Below are 15,081 nucleotides of genomic sequence, written 5' to 3'. Positions count from 1 at the left end.
CGAAATTTCTGTTGTAAAAAATTTAAATTCTACAAAAACCGTTGATCTGACGAATTTTTAATTTGCATCAATTTGCAGTATTAAATGATTGGATAGTAAGCTATTATAAGCCAAAATGACTAAATTAGACTAACTAAGTTAATAATTATTAGGATATTAGGTAAACTTCATTGACCTTGAAAATATTTACGACATAATACTTTTGAGAAGTCATTTCAATGATTGGAATGAGACTCATCGGCTGACATTAGCATATAAGTCATAGAATCGTGCATCATTTAATTATTAGAGTTTGATCAATTATCATTAACTTCGCATATGCCTTGCATTACTAGAAATATAGAGTCTGTCAGCATATCCGATTGTTTTACAGTTCATAAACATTTTCATATAAATCGGTCGCTTTTTATTAAATATAATACAATATAAGTACATTAGGTCATTCAACATAATACAATATAAGTCGTGATTTATATTACTTTGGACATTATGTGATTGTCATATATTATTTAAATGTTTTTTGATAAAAATTCTGAAAAATAAAATCAAAATTTGATAGATTTGTAACTTTAATTAATCTTTATGGACTTACTTCATGTGCCTTTTGACACAGATATTCAAAATTAGTTCTTCCTGTCTCTTTTAGCATATTATAGAATATTCTTGGTTCATTAATTTTTGACAAAAGCTCATGCGGCGTTCCAAACTCGACACATCGTCCTGAATCCATGACTAATATCCTATCAGAATCAATGACTGTATTAAGTCGATGAGCAATTGTAAGGACTGTACATTCAGCAAATTTCTGACGAATTGTCTTCTGAATTAAGCCATCAGTTTGTGGATCAACATTTGCTGTTGCTTCGTCCATAACAAGAATTTTATTTTCACGTAGAATTGCTCGTGCAAGGCACACAAGTTGTCGCTGACCGACTGAAAAGTTGGTTCCACCTTCAGTAATTTTTGTGTTCAATCCTGACGGCATGTCCTTAATTAATTCCTTCAGTTTTACTTCCTCAAGTGCCATCCACAATTTATCGTCATTATATTCATCAAATGGATCTAAATTGTACCTCATTGTGCCTGAAAACAGAACTGGCTCTTGTGGAATTATCGATATTTTAGATCTCAAGTCATGCAAGCCCATTTCCTGTGTTTCCCTTAAATCAATGTAAATTGATCCATCCAAATATGAAAGACGGAACAGAGCATTAATTATTGAACTTTTTCCAGCACCAGTTCTTCCAACAATTCCAATTTTCTCGTTCGGTTGAATCACAAATTCTAATTCCTTCAGCACCTTATCTTCCATTGATGGATGATAGCTTAATGACAGCTTATCAAATTTAATTTCTCCTGCTTTTGGCCAATCTTTTGGTGGCTTTTTATTTTCTGGAGATTCATGTGATGGTTCTGGATCTACACTTTGATACTCGACAACACGTTCAACAGCCGTCATCATATTCTCTAATAAAGCAGATTGCCGCATTCCAAGTTGTACAATTCCAGTCAATCCTAAAGCTTGCGTTATTGCCAAACCAACATGACCGCTACTGCTGTTTTCAGTGAAAAGGAAGCTTATAATGACAATCGCAATGTAGACGAAGCAACAGATGTCAAGTATAAAAGCAAAAGTTCGTGTCATTGCCAGCCATATGTAATGTGATGATGTATTTATGTCTATGTGATGATAAAATTCTTCCTTTAAATTATTTTCAACTTTAAAGGCACGAATTGTTGACAATCCATTCAATGTCTCACTCAAGTACGAGAATACTGACGAAGATGCTATAGGATAATAAGGAAATAAGGAAGTTGAGTTGATGAAGGAACGAAAATGTCAACAAACTTACTTGTTGAGTTTAATCTCTTGATGTCAAGTGATATTTTGATGTAGACCTTACGTATCATGTAAAAGATCGCGAATAGGATGAATGTCGGAATTAGATAATATTGATTGACAGCAATAAGAACACCAATGGTACCAAGCAAGGAGAACAGTAGCTGAAAGAAGTCAATCATTGTCATCGGAAGAGCTTCATCAATTTGTCCCATATCCTTGCTAAATCGATTAAGGATACGACCTGATGGATTGTTATGGAAGAAGAACATTGTTGCTCTTGTGATACCTGAATACATTGCGTCATGTAGTTGACGTGAGGCACGCATTGCAACATTAAAGAACAAGAAGCTTCTTCCTAATGTCAACAGAACTGTAGCTACTATTAATCCACTGTAAATATAAATATCATAGTTCCGATCATAATCTTCAGTTCCAAAAATGGAACTAACAATAGTCTGAGTCAAACTAGTCTTATTTGCTGCTGCATCTAATTCAATATTCCGTGCTGATTCCTTAGATACCCAATAAGAAAGGAAGTAATCACTTATTGATGCTATCACTTGTGCTAAAGCGAAAAAGGTCATGATGAACGTGATGATCAAATAGCCACCTGTTGCTTGAAAATATTTTCCATACACATTCCACTCAATTGAACCTTCTGCGCGTTTTTCCTTCATGTCCATTTTCTTTTTATCCACTTTTTCGTCTTCTTGCTCTGACTTTTTACTGATTGTACTTTCCTGTTTTTTTAGGAGTCTTGTATCCTCGGAGATATCTCCATTTTCAGATTCATCGTCTTCCTCAACATTTTCTTGTTCAGGTAAGAGATTAGCAAAATCTAGACCTGAATTTTTTAGATTCTCAAAACTTCCAGTAGCTTGTATCTTGCCATCTTCCAGCAGAATAATCTGATCAACTCCTTGAAGGTACTGCAGTTGATGTGTGACGAGAATCACAAGCTTATCCTTGAGGAAATTCTTGATACAATTATCAAACAAATGCCGACCAACATGGGAATCAACAGCACTAAGTGGATCATCAAGTAAATAAATATCAGCTTGTCGATAAATGGCGCGTGCTAAATTTATTCGAGCTTTTTGTCCACCTGATAAGCTCATTCCACGTTCACCGACGATTGTTTTATCGCCATCAGGCCAAATTTCAAAATCTCGTGTCAATGAACAGACTTTGACGACTTCTCGGTATCTAGTCTTGTCCATTGGAAGTCCAAATAGAATATTTTGTCTTACTGATCCTGAGAATAGCCATGGTTCTTGTGCTGCATATGAAACTTTCCCATTTACTTCGATTTTGCCTTTTGTAATTGGCAATTCACCCAAAATTGCCTGTAGGACACTTGACTTTCCAGATCCAACTTTTCCAATGAATGTAGTAACTGATGGTACTTTAAACTTAATATTAATATCTGACAATGTTAAGTCATCAGATTCTCCTTTCCATTTTGCAGAAACATCTTCAATCAAGACATTTGTCTTTCCTGTATCCTTTCTATTCAACTTGTTATCCTCATCATCATTAATGAATAGTAAGTTTTCTATCCTTTGTATAGCAACACGACATTCAGCAACATTATTAATTGCAAGTGGATACATAATGACCATCGTCTGTCTAAGTACATTGTAATAAGCTGTAACAACGAAAGCTTTCTGTGCTGTAAGTACATTTTGTAGTAAGGCATACATGACTAAGCTTGTAAAAATTGAAATTCGTGACGAAAACACCATTAAGGATAATGTGATGCCTTTAATCCATGATACAAATCGAATCATTTGAATTTCTTTAAGTCGAGTTGCAGCAACAACTGCTCGCATTGGCTTTTCCCATGCGTACATCTTGATTACCTGAATTCCTTGAATTATCTGTTGATTTGGAAGTATTTAAGGATGTAAATGAGGAAATAATGGATGGTATGCTCTTACTTACCTCATTCATTAGTTTAATTCTTCTGTCTGTCCGAGTTGCTGTCTTCATCCTTAATTTTGCAGTGGTTTTTCCCAAAAACACTAATGGATTAAATAGTTTGTAATAAAAGGAAGTATTCCATAAGTTAATCTACATACACTGGAATGGAATCATCAGAAGTAGAAGGATGACACCTCCAAATGCTGATACGCCTATCTGATATTGGATACAGATTGATTATAAGCATGTCAATTGTCAGGAGTCGATATCTCGTCATAATCAACAGGCAACCTTGGTAAGCCCTTGAGAATGCCGAGGATCTAACTACCTAATATTCCAAACTTACCTCATTATAAATCAAAGCTGTAACCACAACAGTCTGAATAGGTCCAACCCAAAGATAATGAATACCAAATGCAGTTGAATCAAATCTACCGACATCACTAGACAGCATGTTAACAATCCTCCCTAAACTAATACTTCCCAAAGCAGTTTTGGACAGTCTCAAGCACTTATTGTAAATCATTGCACTTACAGCAATTCTCATTTTAAGTCCTAAATTTAAATTGCTCAAATTAAAGGCATGCATGATGATGACATTAAGCAATATGCAAAATGTGATTCCAAAAGTACTCCAATACATGATTGATATGCTGTTTTGATCAGAATTTTCATGGTATTTGATGATTTGACTTAAAAATATTGGAGGTAAAATTTTGATTCCACATTCGATGAACAGTAAGAATAATCCTTGTCCCAAAACTTCCCAACCAAAAACATCAGCTAATGCATTGACCAGCCATGGATTTTTGTTCTTCTTTTTCGAATTTTCTTTCTCTTTGTTCCAAGAAATTTCTATGTTGCTTGATAATTTACTTGCAACTTGCTCGTCAAGCGGCTCAAATAAATTTTCTTCATTTATTGCTTGCTTTCTGCCTTTTAAAAACATTGGAAATGCCCATGCAAATGTCACATACGAAAGAATGTTTGCATCCTCTCGAGGGCATCTTTGAAGTTGTTTTCGTTTTGTTAATGATTCCATAATGACGTTTGTTCTATTTGTTCATGATGAACTGTTGAAGAAATGACAATTTTTCAGATTTGAATAACGTTCATTTGAGATTTGAATAATATTTATTGTACATAGTTGAATACCCCTTTTTATGTAAAAAGTCAGTCTGTTTTTGAACTCGGATGAATAAACATCTCATTACACGCAATTATTCATAAATCCATGAGGAAGTCGTTTTAATTAAACTACATTAGCCACAGTTACAAAAAATGATACCAATGACGTAGGTCTTGGCGTTTATAATTTCCAGAACTTAATGTTCAATGTGATTCAATGCTGAATTAATTGTATTTTACATGTTGACCAACATCAATAAAAACGACACATTTATGAATGATACAAATTATGTGTTTTCACTTTTTTTTATCATTTCGGTCATCAAAAAACTGTCAAGTTTATCGAAAACCGGCTTTCACATGATATAATTTTGTGATAAAAATATGGAATTACACCAGCGAGAGGTTGTAAAGGTTTTTGTTTATTAAATTCTATGTGATGATTTTGAGAAATTCATGAATGACATCAAGCAGCCCGAGCGACACAAACTAAGAATTTAAAAGAACTCGGAATTCCGTTTGGCTTTCAAGTGGCTACTTTGTTCCGCACGGAAAGTTATCATTCAATTGTTTTTCAACACATCTTTTTCATCAAGTGACCTTGGAACTTATTTGCTGATCAATTAAGATTTATTCTAAGAAGTGTTTATAAAGTAGTTTTTGGGAATTTTATTTAGTTACACTGTTATTTTCATATCCAGCACATTCCTGGATAATACAAGTTTCAATTCAACTGCTAATCTAGTTTTATGAGCCAAAAAATTAGTTAAATTAATTAAATTCTTAACATTATTTTCAGAGATCTGTGTTAAATTAACTAATCTGATAATGCTTACAAATATCAATGCTGTATGACAGTAAAAAACAAATTTTAATATTAATAATTCAGAACAAACGACTTTTATGTTAAAAATCACAAAAATAAATGCACAATTTTTAAAAACAATACTTTTTACCTTTTATCAATGATTCATTTGCTTAATGTCTTCGTTTGATATATTCTGTAGATGTGTAGATTGTATACATAACGCAAATTCTTTCTAAAACCATGCTTTTAATTCACTAATTTTGAAAACTCTTGATTAAGCTCAATAATTAACATCTTGAACGTTTCAAAGCTTTCAAGATGTCCTTAAAAAGAGCTTTAAAAATTCCTTCAATTCGAAAACCGTTATTGTAGGATTCAAATTTTAGGATAAAAAGTGGATAAACTTACAATGCTCATGTTTACATTTTCAACTGATTTTTAAGCTAATTGTGGCGTTATTTCAATAAAGGTTTCGTCAAGACTTAAATATTAAGCAGATTAATATGATACATATCAATTTATATTGATTCCTACATTAAATATTGCTTGAATAGCAAAAAATTAATTTTTCCGTTACACAAATTTCAAATAATTTTCTCTTGTGTGACTATCCCCTCGACATGCTGAATCCGCTGAATACTCAGCTGAGTACACGTAAAGCATAGTATTTTTCCCGAGTCAATTTTTCAAAATAGAAAAATCCTGAATGAAAAGTCGTGTTTAATTAATAATTACGCATAGTTTTAACAAGTTTTCTAGTATTTAACAATCTAATATTAAAGTGCTTCACATCAAGTCATCAAAAGTCTGTTAGAAAAATGCACAAAATATTAATTTTAATCCAATATTTATTACTTACAACCACTTTAGTAAGTTGTGATTTTCAAGCACCTCCTTTAGCAACTAGTTTTGGAACTAAGGATGAGAAGCTCAAAGCTGAAAAGCAACAAAAATATCCACCGTGCAAATCATGTACGATTTTTATAGAATCTTTTAAAAAGGTAAAATTGACAATATCAAAAGAAATCGATAAGACTTGACTAATTTCGTAATCTTTAGGGCTTAGAGAAAACAGAACGTGGCAAACATGAAGGAGGTGATGCTCATTGGGAAGAGAAGAAATTAGGAAGTTACAAGACTAGTGAAGTACGTTTAGTGGAAATACAGGAAATGCTCTGCACCGATATTGTTCGTGGTGAACAGCAATGTCATACAATTGCGGAAGAGCATGAATCAGAAATTGAATATTGGTGGAAACATCAAGAAGAATTCCCAGACTTCTTCAAATGGTTCTGCATTGATACATTAAAAGTATGCTGTCCACCAAATCGATTTGGAAAAGACTGTCTAGAATGCTCCGACTGTTCAGGTAATGGTGTTTGTAAAGGAAATGGTACACGTAAGGGAAATGGAAAATGTAAATGTGATAATGGATATGAAGGTGAAAAATGTGATGCTTGTGCAGTAGGCTATTACGAATCATTTAAAGACGAGACAACATTATTATGCTCACAATGTCATGTTGCATGTGAATCATCATGTAAAGGTGCTGGTCCACGAAACTGTGAAAAATGTAAGGCTGGATGGTTCTACAAGGAAAACGAAGGATGTTTTGACATTAATGAATGTATCGAAAAGTCTCCATGCAGGACCAAAAGTCATTTCTGTGTTAACAATGAAGGTTCATATGCGTGCCTGGAATGTGACAAATCGTGCAATGGATGTGAAGGCGATGGTCCAGATATGTGCAAGGAATGTGCATATGGATATGAATTACGCGATGGAATGTGTGCTGGTGAGTAGACTGTGACTGTTCATTTCATTTGTGTTTGTTATCATTTGTGCTTACTAATTGTTGCATTATTTCTTGCTTTACTTACGTTTGAATATTAACATTTTAATAGTTTTTCGTTTGAAAGATTTGTTAAGCTTTATTTACTTTAATAATATGCTATTATAGTTTATTGACAATTGAGTGAACAATGTCATATATAGTAAGAAAAATTATATCTTATCAATATTCAACAGATCTATCAAGCGAAAAACGTGATGGCTATGTAACATTTACACGCTATTGTCTATATCTTGGCCTATGTATTACTGTCTGCATTATCTTCCAAAATTCGACATGGCTTGCCGCAATCTTTGGTCTCATTGTTGGTCTCTACATTTCATTATCGGAATATTGGTTGAAAAATAATCCAACACCAAAACAGCCAGGACAAGAGATTCTCGAAGCAGCTATGGGAATGAATTAATAATAATAAAGAAGAGATTAGTAATTTGAGGATGAATAGAAAGTGTTTTTTGAATGAATGAAAACAATGCCTACCTAAATGACACTATTAATTAATTTTTACATCTAATAGCTAGTTTCCATAGAGTCTTTTCCTTCCGTATGCTAACACTATAACCACATCAAATCACACATTAACATTACTTTGTTATTACTAAACTAAATAACTGACATAAAATAATATTATTTTATTTTTTTTTTCCTTTCTTTATTATTTCTTGTCTGCCTTCTTGCTGATATTATGAAATTATAAAATGCAATAAATGCACAAAAAATAAAGAAATGATTACAGCTGATACATCATCGAATGTAGAGGATGATACTGTTGAAAGTGAACGGAAAATTAGTGATGAACTGTGAATGTCTTGACTGTTGAGTTAGATTCAATTTCTTTGCCATTTCTTAATCAGAGCTCGAAGTCTAGTCGACTTGAATCCGAGTCGAGTCAACTTGAATCTGAGTCGAGTCGACTTGAAAGCGAGTCGAGTCGACTTGAATCCTAATTAAGTCAACTTGAATCCGAGTCAAGTCAACTAGAATCCTAGTCGAGTCAACTTGAATCCGAATTAAGTCGATTTAAATCCGAATCGAGCCGACTTGAATCCGAGTCGAGTCAACTTGAATCCGAGTCGAGTCAACTTGAATCCAAGTCGAATCGACTTCGAGCTCTGTTTTTTAATTAATTTATTTGTATTATAAACAATAAATCTTTAAATTCCTTTTTAACTTTTAATTAAATACTTAAAAAAAAGACCGATTTTTTTTGTAATGAAAATAAAAAAAAAAATACCAAAGGTTTTAAAATTTAAATAATGTCATAACTTTTTATTGCGCTTATATGATTAAATGGGTGGTTCCGCAAATTAAACATTTCAGAGTTGAGGAGGCGTGTAATGATTAATCATAAATCTGAGACATCCTTGGCATGAGAAGGATAATTATAAGATGTATCATGGTTGCTTTAAAGATGTTTGTCGATTGTCGGCTGATGATTTTGGTCTTCTTGATTGTCAATGTCAAAATTGAATCGATATTCTTCACATTTGATTTTGAAAAATTCAACGGTTTTTTGAGTTTTGAAATCTTGCGTCTTTTGCATCTCTGAATTCGTCTTTGCATCAGTTTTGCTATAAAAGCGGGAATTATCATTGTTTTGGTCGATTTTAGAAGGAAAATATTGAAGATAAGTAAAGTCTATCATTGAATTATTCGCTTTAATCACTTCCTTTAGCAGCCTTAAAGGATTTTTCACCGAAACAATAGATTTAAGACTAAATTGTGATAATATCAATCTAAAAAATCTTTAAAATCATTCATTCAAAGTCAGAAGTTCAAATTCAACAGCAACTTTCGTGACCTGCACCTTGCTTAGTGAGCAATCAAAACATTTCCTACCAAAATACTAGACGACTTCAACATCAATAAAAATTGCAATCGCGAAGATTCCATACATCTTCATAATTTCCCGGCATTAAAGTTCATCCGAAGAATCTCCAACTGCGTATATTAATTACCCCAGTACCATCGAAACACACTTGCCTTCAGTGACTGTCCTACATGTAAAAAAGGAAAGAAGAAGACCAAACATACATTTTTTTGTTTCGCGAAATTACGCAACACCCAAATAGTAATAATACAGCGATTGCATCGGAAAAAAAAGTACAACACAATGGATGAAACGTGAACATGAACATTTCCAGGTATGCTTTACATTTTTTATGAAAGAACTGGTTCGCGACAATATTCGTAAAGTGTCTACTGTCTACGTTTTTGGAATAGATGCTTTAATATGCAAAAAAAGTAGTGTATAATCAATATTTTGATCATGTATAGTCGTGATTACATTATTATTTTATATTTCATCAACTCGACCCAACGAGTAGCTTAAATAAACAGTAACAGCAACAACAACAAAAAAAAGCGACACGATTGAAAGTGAAAGTTGAGAGAGAAAAAGAAGCGAAAGATAAACATGAAGCATTATAAAAGAAAGGTCTCGGCTGATTTATTGTGTAGCTATTAAAAAACGACATTAAAAACATGACAGCATGACACTTTGACTATATCTGATGTCTAGGAGTCGATTAATGGATCAAAACTAAGACAATTTTATATAAAAATAAACAATTTGTTTTTATTTCATTTTTTTCAAATATTAATTTAATGGAAATAAGTTTGGCACAACGATCTTAACTTATAACATGGATTTTTTTTTTACTTAATTTACAACCTCTGTGTGTCGAAATTCTTTTTGATGAAAACTGGCAAAAACAATCTTCTTCATGATTTTAATGCTGACTAAAAAAATGTGTTTATTGTGGAAGTCTGTCGATCTGTTCTTGAAGATTCTCGGCCACCTCTCTTGGAATTTGATCACCCAAAATCATGAATAAATCTACACGTTGTCCAACTGGAATATTTTCATAAGCAGCTAATGGAACACTTTTCTCGACCTATGGATATATATTAAGTTATATTTATTGACACAATATCTAATAATCCAATTAACTTACTCCATGGATGATGGCATTATGTGGAATTAAATGAGATTGTTGTGCTTGTCTAATGGCTTCATTATTAAAATCTTGTCCTTGTGGATGGGGGAATGCTGCGGCATAAGCAAGGCAGACGAACAGGCACAAAACAACTTTCATTTTGCTATAGCGATAATGAATTTCATATTAAAAATTAAAAGATTTTTATGTAAATTTTCAGGTAGTAAAATTTTTGCAAAAAATTATCATATAGCTTTGATATCCATGAAACTATAATAATCTTCTTCTTTTTATCTCATTGACATCAACTTTTCTAGTCACATAAATAGATACAGATATCTTCAGGCACCAGAAACTTTTTTGATATCCACAAATAATTTCTCTTTTTTTTTTGTCGGATCTGTATACATTAATTCTCTGTATCCTTATGATTATTGACTTTTATACACTTTTATCATCCTCATATAGGCACTGAATATATATCCACAAAGCTATAATCCTAAAAACCGAAAGACTTACCTGATTTTTTTGTATAAATGCGAAAAAAGGAGTCAAACTAATAAAAATCACAACGCGATAGTGAAGACACAGTAGATTGAAGGCGACTGCCTTTATGCATAAGTCTTTATATAGTTTTTTTGGATACAGAGAAGCGCATATCTCAATTTTTTTATTCTCCATAAGCATTCCCCACTACCATACTCTCATACTTCTTTTCCTGTGCTAAAACGGCTAACCAAAAAAAAAAGATAAAGCTGAAAGTCTCTTACCTTACTACTCTTGTGTTTTTTTGTTTTATTTTTGATGCGAGAAAACATAACATCTCAGTTGTGGATAGTCATTTGAGTTCTCTTTCAATAAAGTAAATCACAAACTGTAATTTATTATTTTTTTGCTTCTTTTGTTGTTATTTCTTCAGTTCATAAACTTATTGAACAATGAGCTTTTATGAATATTACATTTTATTTTTAGCGCTTTTTTGAGCTTTATTAAGCACTTTGTCTGATCGGTCGATTGGCTGCCATTAAAAATTTTGTTAACCAGACATAGTAGCGAGTGCAGATAACATTGTTAGATCAGTTTTATTGAGTTATTGGCGCATAACATAGTCTTAATTACTTTCTTGGAATAGGTGCACGAAAGCCAGATTGCCACTTTCCCAGAATTCGTCGAAAATTGGATCAGTCTTTAAATAACTTCTGCTAGTTTCTAATTCCCAGCACTTCTGCATCGTTGCTCAAACAACAATCCCATGAGCTCAAAATTGCTGCATGCATATCTTAAATCAGTTTGTAATAATTCCTAAATTCGATAAAAAATTAATGATTTTAATTTCCCAAATCCAGTTAAACAAATTTCATTTGTAAACATACCTGAAGTTGACTGTGGATTAAATAAGTCTCCAGAAATTTAAATTCATATAAAACTCCATAAAACCAGTTACAAAACATTATTTTTTAAATCAATTTCTGATCGTTGTTACATAAAATGCGCTGAAATCACTTAGGAACAAGTACTTTTGCAATTTATTTTTTGAACAATTGATTAACATGTAAAAGAAGAAAAAAGAAATTTTTGATATTCATCGGTGAGGTTGCATAAGAGAGCTGTCATTATTTATTATTTTGAATGCTTAATATTCATATGTAATACACATGTCATTGTTCAAATTCTAAAATCGGATCGAAATGTTTTTGTGTACTTACAGTAATTTTGTTGAACAAATTACTACACATACTACAAATTACTACACATGAATGTGGTAAATTTAAAGTGTTTAATAGGTTTATATTTAATTATGTTGTCTAACATATGGGAATATGTAAAATTTGACAACTAGAAGGAGTCTGTTGTGTGCCGGAAAAACCATAGAAAATTAGAAAATTGTTTAAAGTTTGTGACTAACACAACCGCTGGCTACGTCTCTGACCAGAACCTAAAAGGATAAATTTTCCTAAAAACCCGATTCTAAAAGGATTCAAAACTCCTACTAGGCTAAACAGGAATGTTACCTAAACAGGCAGTTTGGGCCTCTTCTCGCCCAGGTAATACGTCTCAACGGCTTAGTGATATGTGACAATCTAGTGAGTGCCATTTAAAAATTGCTGTGCATCACATGAGTGTGTCGGAAATTGCTTAATCAAGAATCATCTCTTTAAGGTACTAGAATGTCACATATTACAGTGTACTTACTTTTTACTTGCTAGAACCATGTTCCGATGTCGAGCCTAGGTTTCTACAAAAGGCTTTCTCCTAAATCTATTGCAAGCCTTATCACAAAGTTTGTACAAATTATCCATTTTTGCATCTAACTGACATTGTCTTAGAACCGTCCTATGTCATATTACTCATCAGTTGTTTCAGAGTTCAATAATCATGCCTGAAAATCCAAATAAAATCAATTCATCGCCTATTTGACATAGAAATTACCATCAATATCTACATATCATATCCACATGATAATTTGACTATTTATAAGCTTTTAAAAATGTGATAATCACTTTCTTCGCTTCCTCCAACATTAATACTGTCCACTTCCTAAAGGGAAGTAATAACTTCAATATTGACGATTGTGATTGAGACTTTCACGAACTTTATAACATCCAAAAAGTAAAAGTAATGATGCTGTGAATAATTAAATAAAAATAAAACGATGCCGTCATAGTAAATGCCTCATTAATAGGATAAATAGCCGTAAAAAATTTATTTAACACCTCATGACTTACAGAAAATTTTTTGGAAGCACAGTTTAGGTCTGAAGTTAAAGTAAACATCAACAAAGCACTTTAACATCTGTTGAGATCAGGTTTTCGAGAGTATTCAATCTCTTTTTTTGACTGTCCGAGTATGTAACTGACTTTTTATGGTTTTTATTTGTTGAAATGCTGACTTTTTAATCCGATTTGTCCAAAGTCAATTGAATTTGATTCACCAAATTCGTTGCATTCATGCTTAAAAGTTAAGTCAATTAAAACACTTTAAATGCCGTTAGTTAATGCAATTATTATTTTATTGTGATTTATTGTTGAAATTGGTTATGAATTTTAAAATTATTAATGAATAGTTTTGAAAACTGTCTATTTAATTATGTGAATGGCAGTTTGTAATCAAAATGCTTTTAAGGTGTCATTCAACTATGACGTCTAGTACTCAAAGGTGTTTGAGAAAGTGAAAGGTCATTAAGTGATACGTTGATTGATGAAAATGTAAATATTGTACATTGAGGTTCATGATCTTATGTCTTTTTGGATTGCAAAATAGTTTAAACTGTCGATTTTAAAGTTGAAATTAGCAATTCAAACTAGGATTAATCTACAGTGCTTGGCGAGCTATAAGATGTGCACCTAAAATGCATGAGATGCAAATTAGCAAGTGAATTCTTGTACAAAACCAGGTTTTGATTCTACACATCAAGCCATAGAACTTGAACTCGACTTGAATTTTATATAAAGTGAACCTAGACAGCTTAGGCGACATATTATATTTAGGTTATGAATCAAAATTGATCTGTACGGCCAGCGAATTAATTTAGTAAGAACCTAGAAAGCAAAAGCAAACTTTCAAGAGTAGAGTAAGCAGAGAGCGAACTGCTTACTTATTATAGTTTAGAGCACCCTCTTGAAAGCATGTTCTTGGTCTTTTAGGGTAATATCCTTTCCATTCAAATTACGACTTGCCTTCGAGCTCTTTGCTTTAGTTCTAATATTCCTAACAGACGTCATAAGTGAATGACCCCAAAATGACTTTTTCTTTATTATTTTCTATTATCGAGAGTAATGTTTCAAGTTATTAACGTCGAGATAAATTCAATGTAATTTGATAAGGTATGATAATGTTTGGTGTGATAAGTTCAATTCATAATACTTATGATATATTTTTATTTTGATTCTGATATTTTTGAGTACCTGGTTGAATTTTCATTAAATTTGTTGATGCGATTGAACAATAAAATACAGATTATTAATTTATGTGATTTTCCGAGCTACAATTGAAGAAGGTTTTGTCACGGAACTTAACAGGCTCAACTGAAGCTCTCATAGTATACCAAACAGAAGCCGCTTAATTTGGCAGCCATATTGAAGCCATTTGGTGTTGGCGGCCTCCATTTAGTTGTAATAAGTGAGGATTAGCCGGAGTTGCAAAACAGGCACTGTGACAGGAAAAACCATACAAATTATTAATTTTTGTTAAATTGATATTGTATGTTTTGCCTGCCACAGGTGACTGTTTTGCAACTCTGGGAGTAGCGGAGCCTCAAAACTTCCATGGCATTGCCTCCTTCATTTGTGTCGCTTGGGTTTGATGCTTTGTTATTAATAATATCGTACATAATTTTAGGAAGACCATTCTGAGAGTATCTTCCAATTTTGATAAATTTTCTTGTATAATTATCTAGATAAAGATTTTAAAGTGATAATTCAGTTTTCAAGATGAGACTTTAGCACATTTTTCGAAATTGATTCCAATCTGTAAATTGTCCAGTCAATTTGAATTCTCATATTGGTGTCAAAAATGTGCGATTACGACAATTAAATTGCAATTTTCAAATTCAAACTTACAAATTTCAAAACTTTAAACTTAAAAATTG

At 32.4% G+C, this 15,081-nt stretch overlaps 2 protein-coding genes across 3 annotated transcripts; one reads left to right on the top strand and one right to left on the bottom strand.

Moving 5' to 3' along the window:
• Positions 1 to 379: 379 nt before the first annotated feature.
• On the bottom strand, positions 380 to 5,916 carry LOC139092626 (probable multidrug resistance-associated protein lethal(2)03659). Its single transcript, XM_070643101.1, has 7 exons — positions 5,851 to 5,916; positions 4,113 to 4,839; positions 3,925 to 3,982; positions 3,788 to 3,867; positions 1,854 to 3,723; positions 593 to 1,788; positions 380 to 532 (listed from the first exon to the last, which is right to left on the bottom strand). The coding sequence occupies exons 2-7, from the start codon at positions 4,806 to 4,808 to the stop codon at positions 506 to 508; spliced, it is 3,927 nt and encodes a 1,308-aa protein (XP_070499202.1). The 5' UTR covers positions 4,809 to 4,839; positions 5,851 to 5,916; the 3' UTR covers positions 380 to 505.
• Positions 5,917 to 6,361: 445 nt separating this feature from the next.
• Positions 6,362 to 8,811, top strand: Creld (Cysteine rich with EGF like domains). Of its 2 annotated transcripts, none has more exons than XM_070643209.1 (3): positions 6,362 to 6,703; positions 6,762 to 7,497; positions 8,279 to 8,811. In XM_070643209.1, the coding sequence occupies exons 1-3, from the start codon at positions 6,521 to 6,523 to the stop codon at positions 8,356 to 8,358; spliced, it is 999 nt and encodes a 332-aa protein (XP_070499310.1). In that variant the 5' UTR covers positions 6,362 to 6,520; the 3' UTR covers positions 8,359 to 8,811. The 2 variants fall into 2 exon arrangements, with proteins under 2 accessions (XP_070499310.1, XP_070499309.1); XM_070643208.1 differs by lacking the exon at positions 8,279 to 8,811 and adding an exon at positions 7,731 to 8,267.
• The last annotated feature ends 6,270 nt before the right edge of the window (positions 8,812 to 15,081 follow it).

This window comes from Chironomus tepperi, unplaced genomic scaffold (assembly GCF_022539635.2).
Source record: "Chironomus tepperi strain 1889 unplaced genomic scaffold, CSIRO-AGI_Ctep_v1 contig_309, whole genome shotgun sequence".
Taxonomy (NCBI): domain Eukaryota; kingdom Metazoa; phylum Arthropoda; class Insecta; order Diptera; family Chironomidae; genus Chironomus; species Chironomus tepperi.
The sequence above is the reverse complement of the archived record's forward strand: the minus strand, read 5'-3'. Positions and strand labels throughout refer to the sequence as shown.

Coding starts and splice junctions, on each gene's coding strand:
- LOC139092626 (XM_070643101.1), bottom strand. CDS start 4,808: ATGGAATCATTAACAAAACGAAAACAACTTCAAAGATGCCCTCGAGAG. Junction 3,983..4,112: donor CAGCTTTGATTTATAATGAG/GTAAGTTTGGAA, acceptor ATCCAATATCAG/ATAGGCGTATCAGCATTTGG. Junction 3,724..3,787: donor GAATTAAACTAATGAATGAG/GTAAGTAAGAGC, acceptor CCAAATCAACAG/ATAATTCAAGGAATTCAGGT.
- Creld (XM_070643208.1), top strand. CDS start 6,521: ATGCACAAAATATTAATTTTAATCCAATATTTATTACTTACAACCACT. Junction 6,704..6,761: donor TTATAGAATCTTTTAAAAAG/GTAAAATTGACA, acceptor CGTAATCTTTAG/GGCTTAGAGAAAACAGAACG. Junction 7,498..7,730: donor ACGCGATGGAATGTGTGCTG/GTGAGTAGACTG, acceptor AATATTCAACAG/ATCTATCAAGCGAAAAACGT.